Source organism: Sebastes fasciatus, chromosome 5, assembly GCF_043250625.1.
Source record: "Sebastes fasciatus isolate fSebFas1 chromosome 5, fSebFas1.pri, whole genome shotgun sequence".
Taxonomy (NCBI): domain Eukaryota; kingdom Metazoa; phylum Chordata; class Actinopteri; order Perciformes; family Sebastidae; genus Sebastes; species Sebastes fasciatus.
The window spans coordinates 18,526,966-18,547,100 of NC_133799.1; the positions used below are offsets into that span (position 1 = coordinate 18,526,966).

Genomic DNA, 20,135 nt, shown 5'->3' on the forward strand with positions numbered 1-20,135 from the left:
TTACCTTAGTGAATAGATGTAGATTTGTCATGCAATGTCAACGCAATATTTCAGTTACTTGCTTTTCACATGTAATGTCTTCTCCATAATGAATACAAAAGTGGGAAAAAAGGTAAACCAACAAAAATGTGGTCACAAAAAAATAATGCATTTTTCAGGCCGGTATTTTGTAAACATGTTGGTATTACGTATCCATGGGTAACTAAGGCACAGTACCTTTAAATTAATTGCCAAAATTGCACAATTTGTATTCGTAAACAAACATAACATCATGTTATTATTCACAAGAGTTCCACTGTTTATATGACACAAACAAGTGCAGGTGATGTATCATCTTTCAAAAATAATGAATACAAAGGTAATGTATTTCAATATTTCACTCTTTCATTTTAATCGTTTCTTTTTTTTTTACAAAATATAATAATTATAAACAAACATAACAGAAGCAGTACAATATATAAATTGCTAAAAATAAAAATAAAATAAAGAATTAACAAAAGGCCCCCCCCCCCACCCCTCCCTCGTGTAAACAAAGACAAAACAAACATTGATCTGGATTACAGGAAGAACTCCAACATTTACAGACAGAAACAAGGAATAAATAGAAGGACCGATGGAAGGAAGAACGAGGGGATAAATCCTTTCCTTCTCTGTAGACAGCGTGACTAAAATATACTGACATGCAGAAGAAAATACCACATATGAACGTATACACAAATCAACACATGATTTTGTGACTGAATTATTAAAAAATAATGAAATCATTCCTAATGAGAGGCGTCTTAAAGCTCATCAATGTAATAATATTCACTGCAATAATCTCTTCTATAAGCTTTGTCCAAGTAATATGATTCTCAACCTGGAACTGGTAGATTCATTTGAGATATGAAACTGTATGTATAACCTTTATAATTATATCTGTATTCATTCATTTGTGCTTTAGAAAATATATGAAATACTGTGAGATCATAAAAACTTGTTATCCTCAAAATTCATATGCGTTTGACAACTGTAATTGACGGGGCCAAGAGAATGTTGGGACTTTGTTATGCACTTCTTAATAAGAGATTTGCACTGTAAAATATATTATTATTATCATTATTAGAAATGTTAATGCATCTACTGTACATATGTGACATTTATCATTATATTTCATTATGTCTGGCAGAGGTCAGTGAAGGAAACATTTCAGAGGAAAAAGAAAGATTTTGTTTGTTAAATCCACAATGCAGTTTGGAACCGTCCCACTCTGACAATAAACATATCACTAATGTACCTTTGTTCACTGATTGGACGTTACTAGGTTGTACAGGGGGAAAAAGCAGAAATTAAATTCCATATTAGGATGATCTTTGGACCATAACATCTGTCATTACCTCCAATAAGGAGGTTATATTTTCGGTTCGGTATGTTGGTTTGATTTTCAGCAGGATTACGGAAAAACTACTGGCCTGATTTTAATGAAACTTGGTGGACGGGTGAAGCATGGACCAAGGAAGAACCCATTACATTTTGGAGTGGATTTGAATCACAGGGCGGATACCCGCATTCCTTTTCACTTATGGGAACGGCCTTGGCGGAGGTCTGCGCTCTTCGAATGCCTCTAGTTACATACATTTTTACTCTTACGCGTCTAAATCCAATAAACTTCTAATAACTGATCCTACCTGATCTGTTTGTCCAGAGTTGTGACTGACTCTCACTCATTAACAGTGTTGGGGATGATCAAAGTTGCAGAACCTGAGAAAGTGTGATTTGCATTCAGTGAAATACCTATATTCGCATGTACATTTTACATTTACACAATTTATTTTAAGCCTATTCTGCATGTCAAACATGGTTTCTTAATATTCAACATGATAGAAACGGTGATCAGAAACGATGACAAAGCACTGCACCTTTTATAAATCTCTATGTAAATCTTCAAATGAAGAACAAGGATGAAAACTTCCACAAAAGCAAAACTTAAAAAGAAAACCTGCAAAGATATTGAGCTCCTTTTTTCTCCCAACCATGTTCAAATCTCAACCTCAGAAAATGTTATTTAGTTTCAGCTCTTCATATTTAAACAAAATTCTTGAGACGGACACTTCCACCAAACGTTTTCAGACAGGTGGAGTGGAGGAGTGCGAACAAAACCGACATGAGGAGCCGAAAAGAGAGACAATTACAGACTTAATTGATGTTTAAAGGGGACATATCATGCTCATTTCCAGGTTCATACTTGTATTTTGGGTTTCTACTAGAACATGTTTACATGCTTTAATGCTCAAAAAACACATTATTTTTCTCATACTGTCTGTCTGAATATACCTGTATTCACCCTCTGTCTGAAACGCTCTGTTTTAGCACCTGTCTCTTTAAGACCCCCCTCCTGAAAAAGTCCAGTCTGCTCTGATTGGCTTGAGAGAAAAATATGGTGCACCTTTGCAAAGGTAGTTCTCAAACTGTGGGCCATATATTGTAATGAGCCTGCATGTGAGGGGGAGCCACATCTGAATGGCTTGTTGAATCACATGTTTTCTGATCTAGACAGCCCACAAAAAAACTGACTGGGTTGTCTTATGTCAGTTTGTGGGTTGGTAGACTCTCCAGATACCCAAATGTATGAGCACAAGCACTGAAAAAGTGAGTTTTTCCAGATATGTCCCCTTTAAACTTAATGCTTACTTAAATATTTCCAGCAACCATGTCAGCGTCTGTCAGCAACTATCCAGAGACAGATCTCACATGGCTGCAGCGGCAAAAGAGCAATATGCAGAAAATACCTAAAGAAACACATGATTGGCTCGAGCTGGAAGAAGTTTGGATGAAATCTTAGTTGCAATTCAACTTTTCCATCCTGATAAATAAGAAAACAAAGAAACAGTGGTTAACATTGTCAATCATTGATCTGGTTTTAGAAAAAAAAAAAAAAGGACTGCTAGCCACTTGCTTCTGGTTTGTTTGCATGGTCACTGCAGCACTCAGCGCCTGCACTGTGCTTTCACAAGTACGTATTAATCAATAGCTCTGCCCGGTGCAGGTCGTGGTAATAAACTGTTAATAAACACATGATCAACACCTGAAAGTAGTGATTAACGCTCATCATTCCACAATGGACAGAGGGTTCAAGTGTCTCAGTTTAAAAAGAGGCTTCAGACAGACGAGTAACCCGACACAGGTAGTACTGTAGGTCCATCCTTTGTCATGAAAGTCAGGTAAATGCACTTTTTGTCCTGGTTTCTTCAAATACCGACGCCGATCAAAGATCTCAGCACAAACCGTGAAGAGTACCACTCAGTTCTGATTTTCCCTTCACTGTGTGAGAGAGCGGAGATGCTGGACGGGAGAGGAGTGCAGCAGGCTGCCAAGTGCTTGGAAGTGTGATGGGAGGACAGAAGATGAGGGAGGTGAGGCAGACGGCAGGCTGAACTCCACCTGCAGCCCGTGGTGGGAGCCGGTCCCGCCGCCCGCTGCATCACAGTCAGGGCCCTCGGAAACAAAAGGTCCACTACACATGTGCAGCTGGTAAAAACAGGAGCCTGGTAGGCGATGGTCGTCGTGGCAGGACGGGGGGCTCCCGCCGGCCCACTGGGAGCTCCGGGGGGAGGGCTGGGACCGGAGCTGAACTAGAGCTGAGGGACAACAACTGCCCGAGCCAGGATCCCCGAGGTCGTCCATGGGAGGGAGAGAGAAGGGACAGCCGAACAGCTGCTGAGGACATCCGTCTCCACACAAGTCTGACAGCTCCATCACCAGCTCACCATCTGGACAGATGTAGAGTTCATAGGATAACAGATCAACAAAAAGTCTGTAACTCAGTCATGTAATCTTGCTTTATGTGTTCCAGAAATGTTCCCATACTGTATGTTTCCAATAAAATTAAGTTAATCCAAAATATTCTCAGTAAACTAAAACTTCAGTACAGCTGCTTCAAAAGGTTATTATTACACTTTTATGATACTGAGATGAAAGCACATATTTGATAGAAATGTTGCACAATGAACGACTTAAACTGTAAATTATGGCCATCAGTGAGTTTCTCTTTAGCTGTGGAAGTAATTGACGTGTGTGTTAAATTATCACATATTTCTTTCATTTGCATAACGCCTTGTGAGTTGCCCTCTCTTGCCAAATGCATGTGAACAATTTATCTGCTCAATCGTTCAGCACGAGAGCAATATGTATGATTATTTCTTTGGTTTTGTTGATTTGCATTGTATATTCCTTATACATTGTACTGTTTGTGGGTTAGGCTGCATTCACGCCAGATCAGTCTTCCATTTCATTTTAAAAGGTGGTAGTACGTTTGGGCTGTGGCTGCGGCGGCCGCGGGAGATGCCAAAAAAAAAAAATGCAGCAGCGGAAAAGTAGAAACAAAATCAGCTTTTTGAGAAACGCAACCCGACGTCATGTAACCGGCGATCCAGAGCAGTACAACCCAGCCATTAGAGAACAAAAGACATTAATGTTCGCAGGCAATGGTCCATTAAAGTAACTCTCCCACACCGCCGCACTATCCTGCGGCAAATTGATGCAATGTCTGACCTGGTGTGAATGCAGCCTAAGTTGTCGTTATGCACCGCAACCATTACAGCAAACGGTAAACTTGTTCTTAGTTAATAGAAGTGAATTGAATTTTAAACTAGGGTTAGGGTTAGATGTTTGCAACACAAATATTGATCTTGAATATAAGTTTCATTTTGATAAACAGAGTTACACTTTGAGCAGATGTGATGGTAAATATCAAATGCCCTTAACTTTATTTAAACACATAAAAGTCAAGAGGGCAAAGGTTGAATTCAGTGGTTACTGAATAGCCAGAGAGGGCTTTATGGCTGTATACAGTAGCCCTGTTCCATTAATTGGCTCTAATTAGAGTTTGATTATCTACCACGATTAATGACATTTGTTCCCAATCACCACATCATTCATATTCTCTCTCTGATTCTCTCTTCTTGCCTTCTTTACCTGCAGGCCCAGCCTGCGTTCAGTGGCCTGTCTGGACCAAGTTCATGGCTTTAAGAGAAAGCGGGGAGTTCGTCTGCGGCGGGGACGGCTCTCCTCATCTGGAGCGCCATGTCAACGGGTGGGCATGCGCACACACACACAGACACACACATACATACAGATACAGACAAGCATACGTGCACAAACACAACACAGGACACACAAGAAGCAAGAAAATGGTGGGGAAAACAAAAGGAGGTGAGACATAAAAATGATTCAGAAGATAAGATCCTCATACAACAGATCCGTATAATATATAATACGAAAAGTTATTCCTCATTTTTTATGTTTTCCTATGAATCTTCAGCAACATGTGACGCTAATGTCAATTTCTGCTCTAGTCTTTTCAAAATAAACTTCTGTCTTCACTGTAAACAACTTGGTTAGGTTTAGGCAACAAAACTACTTAGTTAGGTTTAGGAAAAGATCGTGGCTTGGGTTAAAATAACACAGGAAGTGGCACAGGAATGTCTGGTGTTTTTTGACCCACCCATCCACCCCGTCCTCCTCCCTACGAAGCATTTGTCGCTCTTTATACTTCCTGGTTTGCAATTACATGGATTACATACGAATTGATTTTGTGCGGTATACACGAATTACAGTGCATTACTTTTCGTAGGTATAGCTACGAACGGTGTATGAGAACAGCCTGGATAATGAGTATGTGATGTCAAAATAAAAGGCAAACCATGTAGTCAAAATAAGACATTCAATAGAAAAAAAATGAAATCCATAGAACTGCATATAAAACACGATGGATAGCAGAAAATTATGTGATTTTGGAATATGTGGCTGACATGGTATGTAAATGGCTTACAGAAAGATGCTCAGCTCTTTCTGATTTCAGCATTATTGGAAACAAAACTAAACCTTCAAGGCACACTGTGTGGGGGGATTGTTTTACTATGCGCTCTATTCACCAAATGGTAGAGCTAAGTGCTCTGTGACCAACTTCCACTTCAAATGAAACTGATTAAATGAGCAGCTTTTACTGTACATGTGCTTGTTTTCCACACGGTTCTGTCTCTCTGTACACATGAGATAATAGGAATAATATTTCATGGTATTATGCTTGTAACACTTGCTTCACTATTAGTTATGTTGGTCATCTATAAGAGAGCACATGTGGCTACAGTTTCCGTAATCTGAGCTACCACATCATGTGCTTGTTTACCTCGTTTGTCCAGATCCAAACTCGACTGGGGAGGTAATGTTGACTCCAGCTGTCCGCTGCCCATGGTGCTGTGAGACAACAAACCTGAGGAGTTGTTGCTTCCCTCCAGCTCCCCGACCTCCCCGTCCTGGTCTCCATCCTCCCTACATCACACAACACAACTACCGTTAGCATAGCATAGTGTGCATCATCAAGTTATCAAGACACAATCTCAGATTAAACACACAAAGAGCAGAACAATGACAAGCCCTTCAGCTTTGTTTATGCTCGCGCAAGGCACCATGGTGCGTCCTCCATAGATGGAGCGCGAAGTACAAGCATGCTCAACTCGTTCATTGCAGTATTTTCTTTTTTTTCAAGATGATTTTTTTGGTCTTTTTTGCCTTTATTGGATAGGGCAGAGTGACAGACAGGAAAGGGGGACAGACAGGGGACGACATGCAGCAAAGGGCCACAGGTCGGGGCCGGGGCCGAGGCGCCCTTCGTTGCACTATTATCCGAAACCTGACCGGCAAATCGCCATAAACCAAACCCCTCAATACCAACGAGGAATTGTAATTAACTGTAAACTCATATCTCATATTCATGGACATACTTTATCATTAAATTAACCAATTTGATTCTGCTGGCAAATATTTACTCAAATGTAGATTTCTACAATCTCCTGCTTTTAAAGCATTTAAAAACAAATAGGACGTCTTTCTAATTAATTATTTTACTTCTTAATTGAAGTTATTTGCTTTTATCTTATTGTGGCAGTCATTTCGCGCTTCACGCACAGTACGTGATGATGTCATATTTGGCTCGCGCATCCCTCGCGCCGGGGACACTACAGCAAACATGAACCCGGCTTCAGGCACACACCCTTTGCTGTGTTTGCTCGTGTTATTTTGTAATTTAGGTGAGGTCACCAGCAGAGGTGCACTTACCATACAAATATAAGTATGAATTCCAGTCAAGAGGCCTTACTTCAACAGGGTACTTTGCAAAAAACATTTGCTTACAGTAATGCTTCTGCTTAAAGTAATGCAATGGAAAAAAACAAACAAACCACATTTTCAATAACAAGATGCCCAATTGATTACTCTTAGAATAACGCTGACAAAGATACAACTAATGAGAATGAATAAATAAACAGCTTTAAAAAAGGTCTGGTGTTACTGAGAGAGGAAATCTTCACTAGCTGGATGGATAGATAGATAGGTATAGAGCATTTCACAGTTGTAAACATGTAAACGTATAAAATTGTGTAAATCTTGAGACACTTTTCATATAGAGCAACTCTAGACTGTACTACTTTTAGACTGACAAGAGCTCCTATATATACAGTATATATATATATATATATATACTGTATATATATCCTACACATTTAGCTTGACTAGACCATGAATCTTGTCATTACAGTTCCAGCAATACTCACATGCTCCCTGACTGCAGGCTGAACTTTTTACGGCTGAGCCTGGTGGCCTGCTGGGTAAAGTACTCGTGACGGTCCGACTTCTTCCACATGTAGTAATACTCCACACACTCCCCTACGGAGCGCGTTCGTACCTGAAGAGGAGGAGGAGGAGGAGGAGGAGGAGGAGGAGGAGGAGGAGGAGGAGGAGGAAAATGTTTTTGCTTTGAGCGACAAAAAATATGTTCTATCAAATATTTAAAAGAGTACAGCAGGTATAGCATCAGTCAGGGAAGATTCAACTGAGCACTCACCTTATTAGCCTGAATGAGGTTGAAGTTTTTCCCGTAAACCCGATAGCCGTGCTCAAAGCTCCTACACTCCTCCTCACTCCAGGCACAAAGCTCTTCTAAAGAGAGTAGAAAGCACCGGGAGTATTTTTAGCAAGACACATTCAGTTTAATTCATAGTTATCATATTTTTCTGTCTTAATAGTTTTTAAAAGCTTTGGGCTGTAGATCATTAGGACTCTCTGGCCTAGCAGTGGGCAGTTTTTTCAATCCAATCCAAACTACAGTGAAGGTCTTGGCTTTAACTGAAGCCTCACTGCTGAATAAGAGGTCATGAGGTCATGATGTGAACTCCTCTGCAGTGCTTCAGCAGCTGGTGTTGCATTGACAGGGTGTCAGATACAGTCATAATCTGCAGTATCCTCCAACAGAAATGCTTTTTCGTAGGCCTCAAATGTGGGTTTTCACACGTGGGATTAATGTGTTCTGCAGTTATGATTGACTTCAGGCTCCCAAATGAGTCTACATTCTGCTCTCTTACTCATTGCCCCCACATTTCTAATTTCCGTGTGAAGGATGTAATTCCACAAGCTGTGGAAGGTGTGTGTGTTGGTGCCCTGCAACTGCAAATTTAGTTAATTGAGTTTCTGAAACCTGTCATTTCATGAGGATGCTATCTTTAAAACTACTGAGCAATTTCATTCCCTTTTTTTCAAAAGAGATTATGATCTCATCCCACAGTTTGTCATTGCTCAACTCAGGACTCAGACGGGACAGAACTTGGATGCAAGTGCCTCTCTTTTATATCATACTGTACGTCCACTGACTGCACTTTGGAAGAAACACACTTAATGAGCATTTGGTAGTCCCCCTAGCTTTCTAGCTATTGCCTAAGCCCTGTATGTGCTGATCCCCAAACAGTCCACCAATTTCAAAACAACAAATCTAACAATGATATAAAAAAACAGCCATTGTTCCTGTCAGTTATTTTATCCATCTACAGAGCTAAATGTCAGTTTCTGATCTTGTGATGAGATGCTCCTTGCTATTTGTTGCATAAAATGCACAATATGTGTCTGATAGGAGGACAGCTTTCATCTTTATACCATATCAATAGCTGCAGGGAGGATTGATTCCGGTTACGGTTTATCCTTGCTCATGGAGTCAAGTAGGGATAAGTTCCTTCTACAGCTGTGAGAAGTTACTCTAAATAATGTTGTGAAATATGCTACTATACTGGCAAATGAAATGTAATCACATAAAACAATATTATTATTAGATAAATATTTGATCAGACATTGTCACAGTCATTGAGTGGATTATAAATAATTATAATAGCAAGTACTGTGGAACAACAGGAAGGTTCTCACCACTGAACACTTTCACATTGAAGCGTAATCGTCTCAGTGCCTCTTCTCGATTGAAGTTGCATTTCACCAGTTCATACAGTGCCTGAGAATCAAGAGAAAAGGACGAGGATGAGCCAAAAGGGTCAGACTGTTCCAACAAGAAATGGCTGCAAAATCTGATCTCTATGTTTATACTGAGTGCAATACAGAAGAACTAATGTTCATGCACTCAAAATCGACCACTAACAAAGATGAAAAGTTTCTTCAAGTCTCGAGACCATTGGGACACGTTTTGGGACAAAAGCGGTACAACTGAATATCAAGACAGTGTTAAATAAGCAAGTACACGACTTCAGATAGTGGGCAGTACATACATGTAACTACAGTCCGCAGCACACCTGGAATACACTATTTGACTTTTGGGATGCAATTTTAAAGGGATATACCTGTTGGTTGTCTCGGACAGTGTGTCCTTGTGTTTGCGTGCATGCTGCCCCCCCCTGGCCATATGGTCTCTGTGCATTCAGCAGGAACTCTTCCACTTCCTGCACCGGCAGAACACCTGGCCTCCACAGCAACTGGTCCTCACTGCTGCAGTCTAGAGGACCAAAGAAAGGTAGAGGGAATGAGGGGAAATGCAGTGAAAGCAGCAGATAAAGAAGAGGAGGAGTTGGGAAGGGGAGGAGGAAGAAGAGAAACTGATTAAGAGGCAGATAAACAGACGGCAGTGTCTTCTTTGATACCTCCAGTGGGGGCTGACTCTAGCAACGTAAGATTTTTCTTATCTTATGTTACTTACCTGTCTCCTGGAAGGTATCTGAACTGAGTGGAGGGATTTTAGCCTGGTACATGGAGCCGACCATGATCTCCTGAGAATGAAATCAAACACACAGTCCGTCATAGCTCTGAAATGGGACATATATGATAATAAAGGCTGACATTTTGTTGAAATCTGTGCTGTGTGGTGGAGATCTTCGGGCAGACCTGCCAACTTGAAGATACAAGGACCTGAAAAGAACCAGGTCTCAGGTCCAAGCTACTGGGATACTTTAGTTTTAGAATCAGACAGATTTTAATCCCCACTAGTCTTTTCTCTGGCTTGCATAAATCAAATATTTATAAGTGCTGCATCTGTTGATGGTCAATAAATTAATGGCTTGCATGTGGCTTTGATGGTTTGGTTGAAGCTTTTAAAACCTTCACTGCTCATTGGATAAAATGTAAGACTCTTTTCTGAATCAGTCAACTTGTGTATGTTTCAAAAAGGCCCACTGATCATGAGATGTGTGTTGGAGCCATCGGTAATACCTTGTGCTCTTCATTGGAGGGATTAGAGGCGTCGTCGGAGTCCTCATCTGATGAGCTGACTAATGTGCCTTTGTCTCGACCTGAGAAAAAAAAAATCAGTCGGAGGACCAGGCGATCATTTCAAAGACAGCACGCGCACTGCATGTCAAACATTTTGTCAAACCTCTTGGTGCCATCTTAAAGTCAAATCACAGGAACTTCAAACAATATTTCTGAAACTTGTTCTATGTTTCCAGTTCATTATTAACCATTATTCAACAAGTAAATCCTATTGAAAAAGAAATCTCTCATGTAAAACCCACCCAAGGCAGCAGTTGGTAGCACGGAAAGTTATTGAGAGACAGTGTGGACATAATAAAAAATAAAAACGTAATATATCTAACTCAGTATAAAATCCAATTCAGGATGAAGCAATGGCCAGAAAAGATGAAAACATAAAAGAAGAACAGGGCACCGTCTCTCTTTTAGTGCTCAGTTAATCTCTCCTGGAAACATAAAGGAGACAAGCACAGCGTACCTGCCATATATATTGTTTTCATGATATTTTGTGGGCTCAGCACCAATACTGCCACCAATATATTTAAACTCTTTCAGTTCAAAACGGTTTGAGTGTCTTTGACATCATTCAGTCATATAGAGATAGACACATAAAGCAGTGCATGCTGCCATACCAGGAAGTTCCCATATCACATTATACGGAAATAAACAAATCAAAGCTTTCATGTAATTTCCTGACATTTTAAAGTCTGGCATGTCATGTTTTTGAAATGTAGCTGTAAGTAACATGCTGCAGTCTCAGCAACGTTTCTGATTTTAAATTGAATGATGAGAAAATATTCCACCCAAAACAAAAGGCTCCATGTTCCTTTCTTTCAGTACAACTATACAGTTTCATCAGAAAAAGGCCCTGAGTGTGCATACAAGTCGAAAGCTGTTCCATTTGAATTGAATTTATGAAGCTAACCCTCCATTCTCCTACTTTTATACTATGCTTTTGTGCTTTTTCCCTTTCCTTTAGTGTGTTACATTGCTTTTTTTGTGCATGTAAAAGATCTGCAAAGTAACAAAGCCCAAAGTCCACCCCAAAGGGAGTTACTCTCCCCCACAGAAACACTGCTCCTGAACTGCCTGAAAGGCCTTGATTGAAGTCCTGCCTTTCCTCCCGTAAAGCAGTGATGTCATCAAGTAACACATTTGCATAATACCTGCCTAGTGGCTAGTTTCGCACGCCCTTAAACAAAGCTAGTTAGAGTGGAGCTGGAGTGGAGTCTGAAGAGTTTAGTTTGGTTGACCAATCAGAGCAGACTGGGCTTCTCAGGTGGTGCAGCAGCACAGCCAGTATGAGAAAAACAAGGCAAAAGTGAGCATGGCTCACATAACCCCGCTCACTGCTTGACCCCTACTAAAGTAGGGCCAAAGGTTTTGCCCCTTTGGAAAAATTTCGAAGATTTTGGGCACCCTGGACTTCTAACAAAAGGCACAACTACACCACACTGTCAACCATCATACCAAATTTGAAGTTCCTTAGTTAAATAGCTTTCGAGTTCTGCTACAGAAACGAAAGTGTGACACGCGAACGGATGGACGGACAGAAGGACGGGGACGCGGAGCGCTATATACCCCTGACTACGTTGTTGCGGGGGTATAATAATTAAGTGTTTTTTTTAACATTAAAGCATATAAACATGTTCTAGTATAAACCCAAAATACAAGTATGAACCTGGAAATGATAATAGGTCCTCTTTAAAAAGTCACGACAAGTCGTGTAAATTACCTTGTAGGCGGCGGAGCAGGTCTGAGGTGTTCGAGATGACTGAGGGGGTGAGATCATCAGCTGATGATTCTTCTTCCTCCTCCTCCTCCCCAGGAAAGAGATCCTCAGTCATCTGATCCTGTATAACACAGATGAAGAACATTAGAACAGCAAAGCACAGTAAAGAACACCATAACACAAAATACACTAATAATATTTCAGAAAGCAACGGTTCTCTGGCGTTCTTGCCGTCGTATCTCACCTTGTCCAGTGTCATGTCCGGCAGGCTGGCAGCCATGTGACAGGTCTCCTTCTCTGGATCTGACACTGTGTAGCCGTACAGAGCCAGCAGCTCCTCCAAAGGAAGCTCACCGGCCTACAAACAGAGAGGTGCAGAGGGAGACAGCGGATGCAGATGTGATGATCAACAGCTGTGTGTTTTATATTTTTTCCTGAGCTTGGTTTTTAGAGGAAGTTTGTTCTGATACATGCAACCTGGGAAGAGGACTAACAGTTTCAACTGTCCTAAAGGTGCAGAGTAGAGGATTGCGGCATCTAGCTTTGAGGTTGCAGATTGCAACCAACTGCAACTTCTCACGTATGCCAAGCATGTAGGAGAACTATATACTATAATCGGCTCACTCTTAGGTAACAAAAACACAACGATTCTTATTATCATCTTATTATACATTAAAGAAAACATACTTATTAATATTATATTCCATTTCTACTAATAGATCCCCCTAAATGTTACACACTGTTCCTTTAAATGTAGGGCTGCAACTAACGATTATTTTCATTTTCGACTAATCTGCAGATTATTTTCTAGATTAATCGATTAATCGTTTGGTATAAAATATCACAAAATAGTGAAAAATGTCTATCCCAGTTTCTCAAAGTCCAAGGTGATGTCTTTAAAGGCGCTTTCACAAGCCAACATTTGGTACGCTTTAATTGAACTCTGGTGTTGTTCGTTTGGGCAGTTGTGAACGCAGTAATCGCACTCTGGTGCGGACCAAAACAACCGGACCGAGACCGCTTGCGAGAGCTGGTCTCGGACCGTTTCCAAGCGAACCAAGACTTAGGCTGCCTGTGTGGGCGTTTATTGAGATGGACACAGGTAAAACATGAGTGGGAGAGGACTGACCTGGACTTCTGCAGAAGTCTGACATTTGCTTGACATCTGGGCCGAAGAGAACATACAGAATATGGTAAATAAAGTCCACAAAAATAGTGGCGTTTATAAAGTCATAAACTGGAGGAAAAGGGATTTGTGCTCACAGTAGATCAGTGCCGTGTCAAAGTGAAAAAACTTTGACAGCATCAAAGTCCGCGATGCCTTGCATAGAAGTGGCAGCTCGCAAGATGGAAAAGATAAATTTGTTCCACACACGCCCCTCTGCAAGTTATTTTAGCTTTGACTTGTGCACTGTGAAACTGAACCAGACTAAATAAAAACCCAAATGAACCAAAAGTATCAATTTAACTCTGTTTCAGACTAGCCAAACGGACTATGGCTTGTGAAAGCGGCCTAAATGTTTTCTTTTGTCAGTCCAAAACCCAAAGATAGTCAGTTTAATATGATAAAAAACAGAGAAAAGCAGACAATCTCCATATTTGAGAGGCTGAGGACAGAATTTTCTGCCCCTTTTGCATGAAAAATCACATTAACGATTAATTGATTATCAAAATAGTTGGCAATTATTTTTCTGTCAATCGACTAATCGTTGCAGCTCTACTTAAATGCGCTATTTAGCTAAATTTGCCGAGATGAAAGGGATGATATCTTTCTTTGCTTTTCATTTTGTGGCAAAGGGCATAGGAAGGTGTGACAAGCAAATCTATGATCTGTATCCGTTAACTGCTGCTGCTGCTGATTAGATCACGTTCTGTTTGCACACTAATTTGCATAAGTGTTAAGTGACAGAAAAGAAAGACAGTGACACTATGTGGAGCCGACTTTGTGTATGTAAGTGCGGCTCCTGTCAACAGGTGTTACTGTGGGCTCTGACAGAGCTTTCGAACTGTTACGGACTAGATGCAACTTTAGTCCGAGGGTTTTCTGTCTGCAATTGAAAACAATGCAATGTAATTCAAATCAAAGCAGACATTTCCAATAGTAAGAATAAGAATACTGTGACAATGATCAGCAGCTATTAGGGTCCCATTATCAAAGAAAAATATGTTGTTGAAGAGACTGTGGCTTTCATACAGCAAATAAATTGAATGTATACTGACGAGGGCTGAACTTGACCGTACAGTGTGGGACTGCGCTTCCATCTTCATGGGGCGAAACTTCTCCTCCAGCTCCTCTAAGGCCTCTTCAGACTTCTGCTTCTCCTGCTGAGGGCCTTCATCACTGTACCTCATCCACTCTCCACTAGGCCACAACCTCCACACTCCTCTTCAGGGGCTCTTCACCCACCTGCGGACACAATACGGACACTCAATGTGATGTGAAACACTATGGGGGGGATGCACTACAACATGGCAGCACATTCCTCTGTGCATCCGTTGCGGCGCACGTGCACATATGTACACACATACAGCATGAGGGATCACATAGTGGCTGATCCTGGCTCATCCCATTACAGATCAGCTGACTCTTAACTTTTAAACCACCCTTTCTAAAGAGGACCTATTATGCTCATTTTCAGGTTCATACTTGTATTTTGGGTTTCTACTAGAACATGTTTACATGCGTTAATGTTCAAAAAACACATTATTTTTTTAATACCGGCTGTACTGCAGCACCTCTTTCACCCTCTGTCTTAAACGCTCTGTTTAAGCTCCTGTCCCACTCGGTTGTGATTGGTCAACCGAACCAAACTCTTCGGACTCTGCTCCAGCTGCGCTCTTACTAGCTTTGTTTGAGGGCGTGCCAAACTAGCCGCTTGGCAGGTATTATGCAAATATGTTACTTAGTGACATCACCACGTTACGGGAGAAAAAGGAGGGACTTCAAGCAAGGCGTTTCAGGAAGTTCAGGTTTCTGTGGGCGAGAGTAACTCCCCTTGGCGTGGACTTTGGGCTTTGTAACTTTGCAGACTTTTTACATGCACAAAAACTATATAACACACTAAAGGAAAGGGAGAAAGCATAATAGGTCCTCTTTAAACTTAGGAGACCTGCTGTAGGGATACAAGTATCACTCAAAGAATCATATTATGCAATCGATGTGCGGCACTCAGTTGTAACTTTAATATTTCTAGTAGGGCTGTCAACGTTAGCATGATAACAACATGTTAACGCAACTTTGTTTTAACGCCACTAATTTCTTTAGCGCATTAACGCAATTTGCGATTTTTAATTGACCTCTCTTAAAAATCTGATGGGCTGCCGTCGGGCCCGGCCACTATTCGATCTTTCTGAGGTTGTAGCAGACTAGCGTGAAGATACTGGCATCATATGAAACTAGAAAACCTAACCTGTTGCGCTAAATAACGCTCCAAACACACGCTAAATTTTGGCGAGGAAAAACTTTCATGGCCATTTTCAAAGGGGTCCCTTGACCTCTGACCTCAAGATATGGAAATGAAAATGGGTTCTATGGGTACCAACGGGTCTCCTCTTCTCAACTTGTGATATCAATCTTTAGGAGGTTGTGGCGGGCTATGTTTTAAAGCTAGATACTGGCATCATATGAAACTAGAAAACCTAAGGAATCCATTGGTAACAAACATGTCATACTAGCTTGTCAGGAAGGAGGCTAAATAACGCTCAACACTTATGCTAAAGTTTGATGAGGAATAACTGGCATGACTATTTTCAAAGGTGTCCCTTGACCTCTGACCTCACGATATACAGACATGCCAACTTTATGATAATCACATGCAGCACACTGACACACTGACAGCTGTTGTTGCCTGTTGGACTTGAGTTTGCCATGTTATGATTTGAGCATATTTTTTATGCTAAATGCAGTACCTGTGAGGGTTTGTGAACAATATTTGTCATTGTTTTGTGTTGTTAATGGATTTCCAATAATAAATATATACATATATTTGCATAAAGCAAGCATATTTGTCCTCTCCCATGTTAATAGGAGTATTAAATACTCGACAAATCTCCCTTTAAGGTACATTTTGAACAGATAAATGTGTGATATAATGTAATATACCTTGTAAAATCAAAACATAACAGCTTTCTTTATATGGGGGTGACAGCACATTTTGTGTGATTTTTAAATAAAGGCTGAAAGAATTAGGTCAAAGTGGGACACACGTCTTTGATGAAGACATGCAAAGTTGAGGCCACATAATAGTTTAACACAGAAGTGAAAAACTCAAGCCATCCCACCCTATAGTTCACATTGAGCGCCACCCTTCATTGAATTACTTATTTAAAGACACATTCCTGTGTAAATACTGCTAAATGCAGTACCTGTGAGGGTTTCTGGACAATATTTGTCATCGTTTTGTGTCGTTAATGGATTTCCAATAATAAAGATATACATATATTTACATAAAGCAAGCATGAAAGAATTAGGTCAAAGTGGGACACATGTCTTTGAGGAAGACATGCAAAGTTGAGTACTAGTTTAAGACTAAAAACTTCTGGTATAGCAGGTTATATGTTACACAATCACACCCTATAGTTCACATTGAGTGCCACCCCTCATTGAATTAGAATATACTTCTTTAAAGACACATTCCTATGTAAATAAGACACATTCCTGTGTAAATACTGCTAAATGCAGTACCTGTGAGGGTCATTGTTTTGTGTTGTTAATTGATTTCCAAAAATAAAAATATATACATATATTTGCATAAAGCAAGCCATGTTGATAAGAGTATTAAATACTTGACAAATCTCCCTTTAAGGTACATTTTGAACAGATAAAGGTGTGATATAATATAATATACCTTGTAAAATCAAAACATAACAGCTTTCTTTATATTTTGTGTGATTTTAAATAAAGGCTGAAAGAATTAGGTCAAAGTGGGACACATGTCTTTGATGAAGACATGCAAAGTTGAGGCCACATAATAGTTTAACACTAAAAACGTCTGGTGGTAGGTTATATGTTACACAGTCCCACCCTATAGTTCACATTGAGTAGCACCCCTCATTGAATATACTTCTTTAAAGCCACATTCGTGTGTAAATAAGTTGCATAAAGTCCAGTGTAAACTTGAATCTCTTCTCTCCCTCTCTGTGTCTGACCAGGGGCGCTTTCCTGTGACTTGGTGCTGAACGTCTCTTCCTCTCTCCGGCTCACCAGCTCACCACCAACCAGCAACAAGAAGGAAATAAACTACTTCTCAATATTTCCGCCAAGTCGTTACATCTCTCCCCCTCAACCCAAACTTTTTCCGACTCAATCCACACTTCTGCGCACCTGAACTAGTTCAGTGTTACCCCCACCGGTGCTTCCTCTATTGTTTTCTAGTTTACTATGAAGGCATTGGAGGGAATGGCTCTTTAACAAGCTAAGAACAGCGGAGAGAGAGAGAGCGAGAGAGAGAGAGAGAGAGAGAGAGGCGATACGCTTCTCCATTTCTCTCCTCTCCGGTTAAAATGCTCCCTCGTGTCTCCCTCTTTCTCCCGGAGTTCACCGGCCGGTTGAACCGTCGACACTCTCGCGTACCGTTCGGAGAGACGCGCGTCTTAAATTCGGTCCGGTTCTCTTATCATTTGAGGCATTTACATTCCTCGTTTTCGCTCACTTACCTCCGCCATTCCGTTTCTGCGCAAGCTGCCTATTGCCCGGATGTTGTAGGTCTGCTCTGCTCTCTCTGCTCTCTCTGTCTGTACAGCAGCTCAACGTTTATTGCTGCAACAGCGACTGACTGCGTGCTACAGTTAGTTAGGTGGTGCACACTGACTACTCCACTATTATTGACTATTTACAAGTAATTCTGCTATTTTTGTGTCTTTTTACAGCTGGCATTTGACAATGACATCTCCCTCCTCCACTTTCGGTATCAGTTTATAAATTCTTAGTGCGATGTTTTCAATGCAAATTTCAAAACAACTCATTTATTTGCAAATAAATAAATAAATTCTGCTCTTAGTGCAATGTTTTTAAGAGCAAACTTCAAAACAACTCATTTATTTGCAAATAAATGAATACATTTATAAATTCTGCTCTTAGTGCAATATTTTTAAAAGCAAACTTTAAAACATCTAATTTATTTATTTATTTGTATTTATTTATTTGCACATATATAAAACTGCACAAAATCCAGTCAATGAAAAAAAACAAAACAAGAAACCTCCCCCCCCCCAACCTCAGGAGAAAAATAAATAAATAACAAAACAAAAAAATAACAACAAAGGAAGAAAGATCTCAACTAACATAATTTAAAAAATACAACAAAAGTTTATCAACAACAAGAAGTACACAAAATGTGCAGAAAAACCTAACCAGCGACTGTGTGCTACAGTTAGTTAGGTGAACACACTCCTCCACTATTATCGACTATTTACAAGTAATTCTGCTATTTTTCTCTCTTTTGACAGCTGGCATTTTTAAAATATCCCTCCCACTTTCGGTATCAGTTTATAAATTCTGCTCTTAGTGCAATGTTTTTAAAAGCAAACTTCAAAACAAAATGTTGTTTTTTTTCAATATTATATTCATTGTTTTTTTTGTTCATTTTGAAACAACAAAACAAACATTCACAAACTTAACAAACCTGATATTAATATAAAATAAGCCAGTATAGATATAAGAAAAACATATTATCAGGCCGTTCATAAAATGAATGAAAGGTTTCCACATCATATACAAATCCTCAACTTTACCTCTTACTATGAAAGTCAGTTTTTCTAATGCCAGACTAGAAGACATCTCTTTAATCCATTGACTAGAGTTAGGTCTCAGAATATCCTTCCATTTTGAAGCTATTACACGTTTGGCTTGTAGCAAACAGAAATGAATCAGTTTACGTTCCTTGCTCTTGGTGCAATGTTTTAAAAGCAAACTTCAAAACAACTCATTTATTTTTAAATGTATTTATTTATTTGCACATATATAAAACTGCACAAAATCCAGTCAATGAAAAAAACAAAACAAGAAATGTGTCAGGAGAGGTCAAGAAGCCACAGGCTTATACAACGGACCTCCCCCCAACCCCAAGAGAAAAAAAACAATAACAGAACAAACAAAAAAATAACAACAAAGGAAGAAAGATCTAAACTAACATAATTTTAAAAATACAACAAAAGTTAAACAATAACAAGAAAAACACAAAATGTGCAGAACAACCTAACCAAACAGTGGAAAACAATCCAATAAAAACAATTAAATACATACAAAAAACAGTACAGGAAAAAAAAGAAAATGTATCTAAACATATCAAAAGATAATTAGACATCATGTTTCAAATGTGATGATAATTTCCTTTTAAAATGTTCTAAGGATAACGAGCTGTTGATAACAAGTATTTTGGTGTTCCATATTTGTACACCACGAAATCTGAGGCCATGTTTTTTTTGTAAAAAGGCAGGTGAAGATGATTAACCCGTCTAGTATTATGTGAATTAATTTGAGAATTAGATTTAAAGAAGTTGCTAAACGATGATGGTAAAGAAGAAAGCAAGAACGTATATTTATATATAAACACACATAAACACATAAACTGATACCGAAAGTGGAGGAGGGAGATTTTAAAAAACCTAAAGGGGGAATTCTCAAATGCCAGACAAGAAATAGCAGAATTACTTGGAAATAGTCAATAATAGTGGAGTGTGTGCACCTAACTAACTGTAGCACACAGTCGCTGGTTAGGTTTGTCTGCATATTGTGTACTTCTTGTTGTTGATTAACTTTTGTTGTATTTTTAAAATTATGTTAGTTTAGATCTTTCTTTCTTTTTTGTTATTGTTTTTTTTTTTCTCCTGGGGTTGGGGGGGAGGTCCTTTG

The 20,135-nt window shown here is 39.7% G+C and overlaps 1 protein-coding gene across 6 annotated transcripts; it reads right to left on the reverse strand.

The window, feature by feature from the left end:
- Positions 1–362: 362 nt before the first annotated feature.
- mier2 (mesoderm induction early response 1, family member 2) lies at positions 363–18,062 on the reverse strand. 6 transcript variants are annotated; one of them, XR_012593943.1, is made up of 13 exons: positions 17,939–18,062; positions 14,504–14,690; positions 12,528–12,641; positions 12,287–12,404; positions 10,513–10,592; positions 10,004–10,073; positions 9,651–9,802; positions 9,226–9,307; positions 7,880–7,974; positions 7,590–7,720; positions 6,167–6,309; positions 4,945–5,051; positions 363–3,749 (listed from the first exon to the last, which is right to left on the reverse strand). XR_012593943.1 is itself a non-coding variant. In XM_074635475.1 (13 exons), the coding sequence occupies exons 2-12, from the start codon at positions 14,633–14,635 to the stop codon at positions 4,996–4,998; spliced, it is 1,152 nt and encodes a 383-aa protein (XP_074491576.1). In that variant the 5' UTR covers positions 14,636–14,690; positions 17,939–18,062; the 3' UTR covers positions 1,791–3,749; positions 4,954–4,995. The 6 variants fall into 6 exon arrangements, 5 of the variants coding, with proteins under 5 accessions (XP_074491576.1, XP_074491574.1, XP_074491572.1 ...); XM_074635475.1 differs by having other exon boundaries at positions 1,791–3,749; positions 4,954–5,051; positions 14,525–14,690; XM_074635474.1 differs by having other exon boundaries at positions 3,611–3,749; positions 4,954–5,051.
- Positions 18,063–20,135: the final 2,073 nt, after the last annotated feature.

Excerpts from the sequence above, each read along its gene's own strand:
- mier2 (XM_074635471.1), bottom strand. The coding sequence starts at position 14,635 with ATGAGGTACAGTGATGAAGGCCCTCAGCAGGAGAAGCAGAAGTCTGAA. Across the intron at positions 9,308-9,650 it reads CTGTCCGAGACAACCAACAG|GCACTGTATGAACTGGTGAA; the intron begins GTATATCCCTTT and ends CTTGATTCTCAG. Across the intron at positions 6,310-7,589 it reads AGCCTGCAGTCAGGGAGCAT|GGAGGATGGAGACCAGGACG; the intron begins GTGAGTATTGCT and ends TGTGTGATGTAG.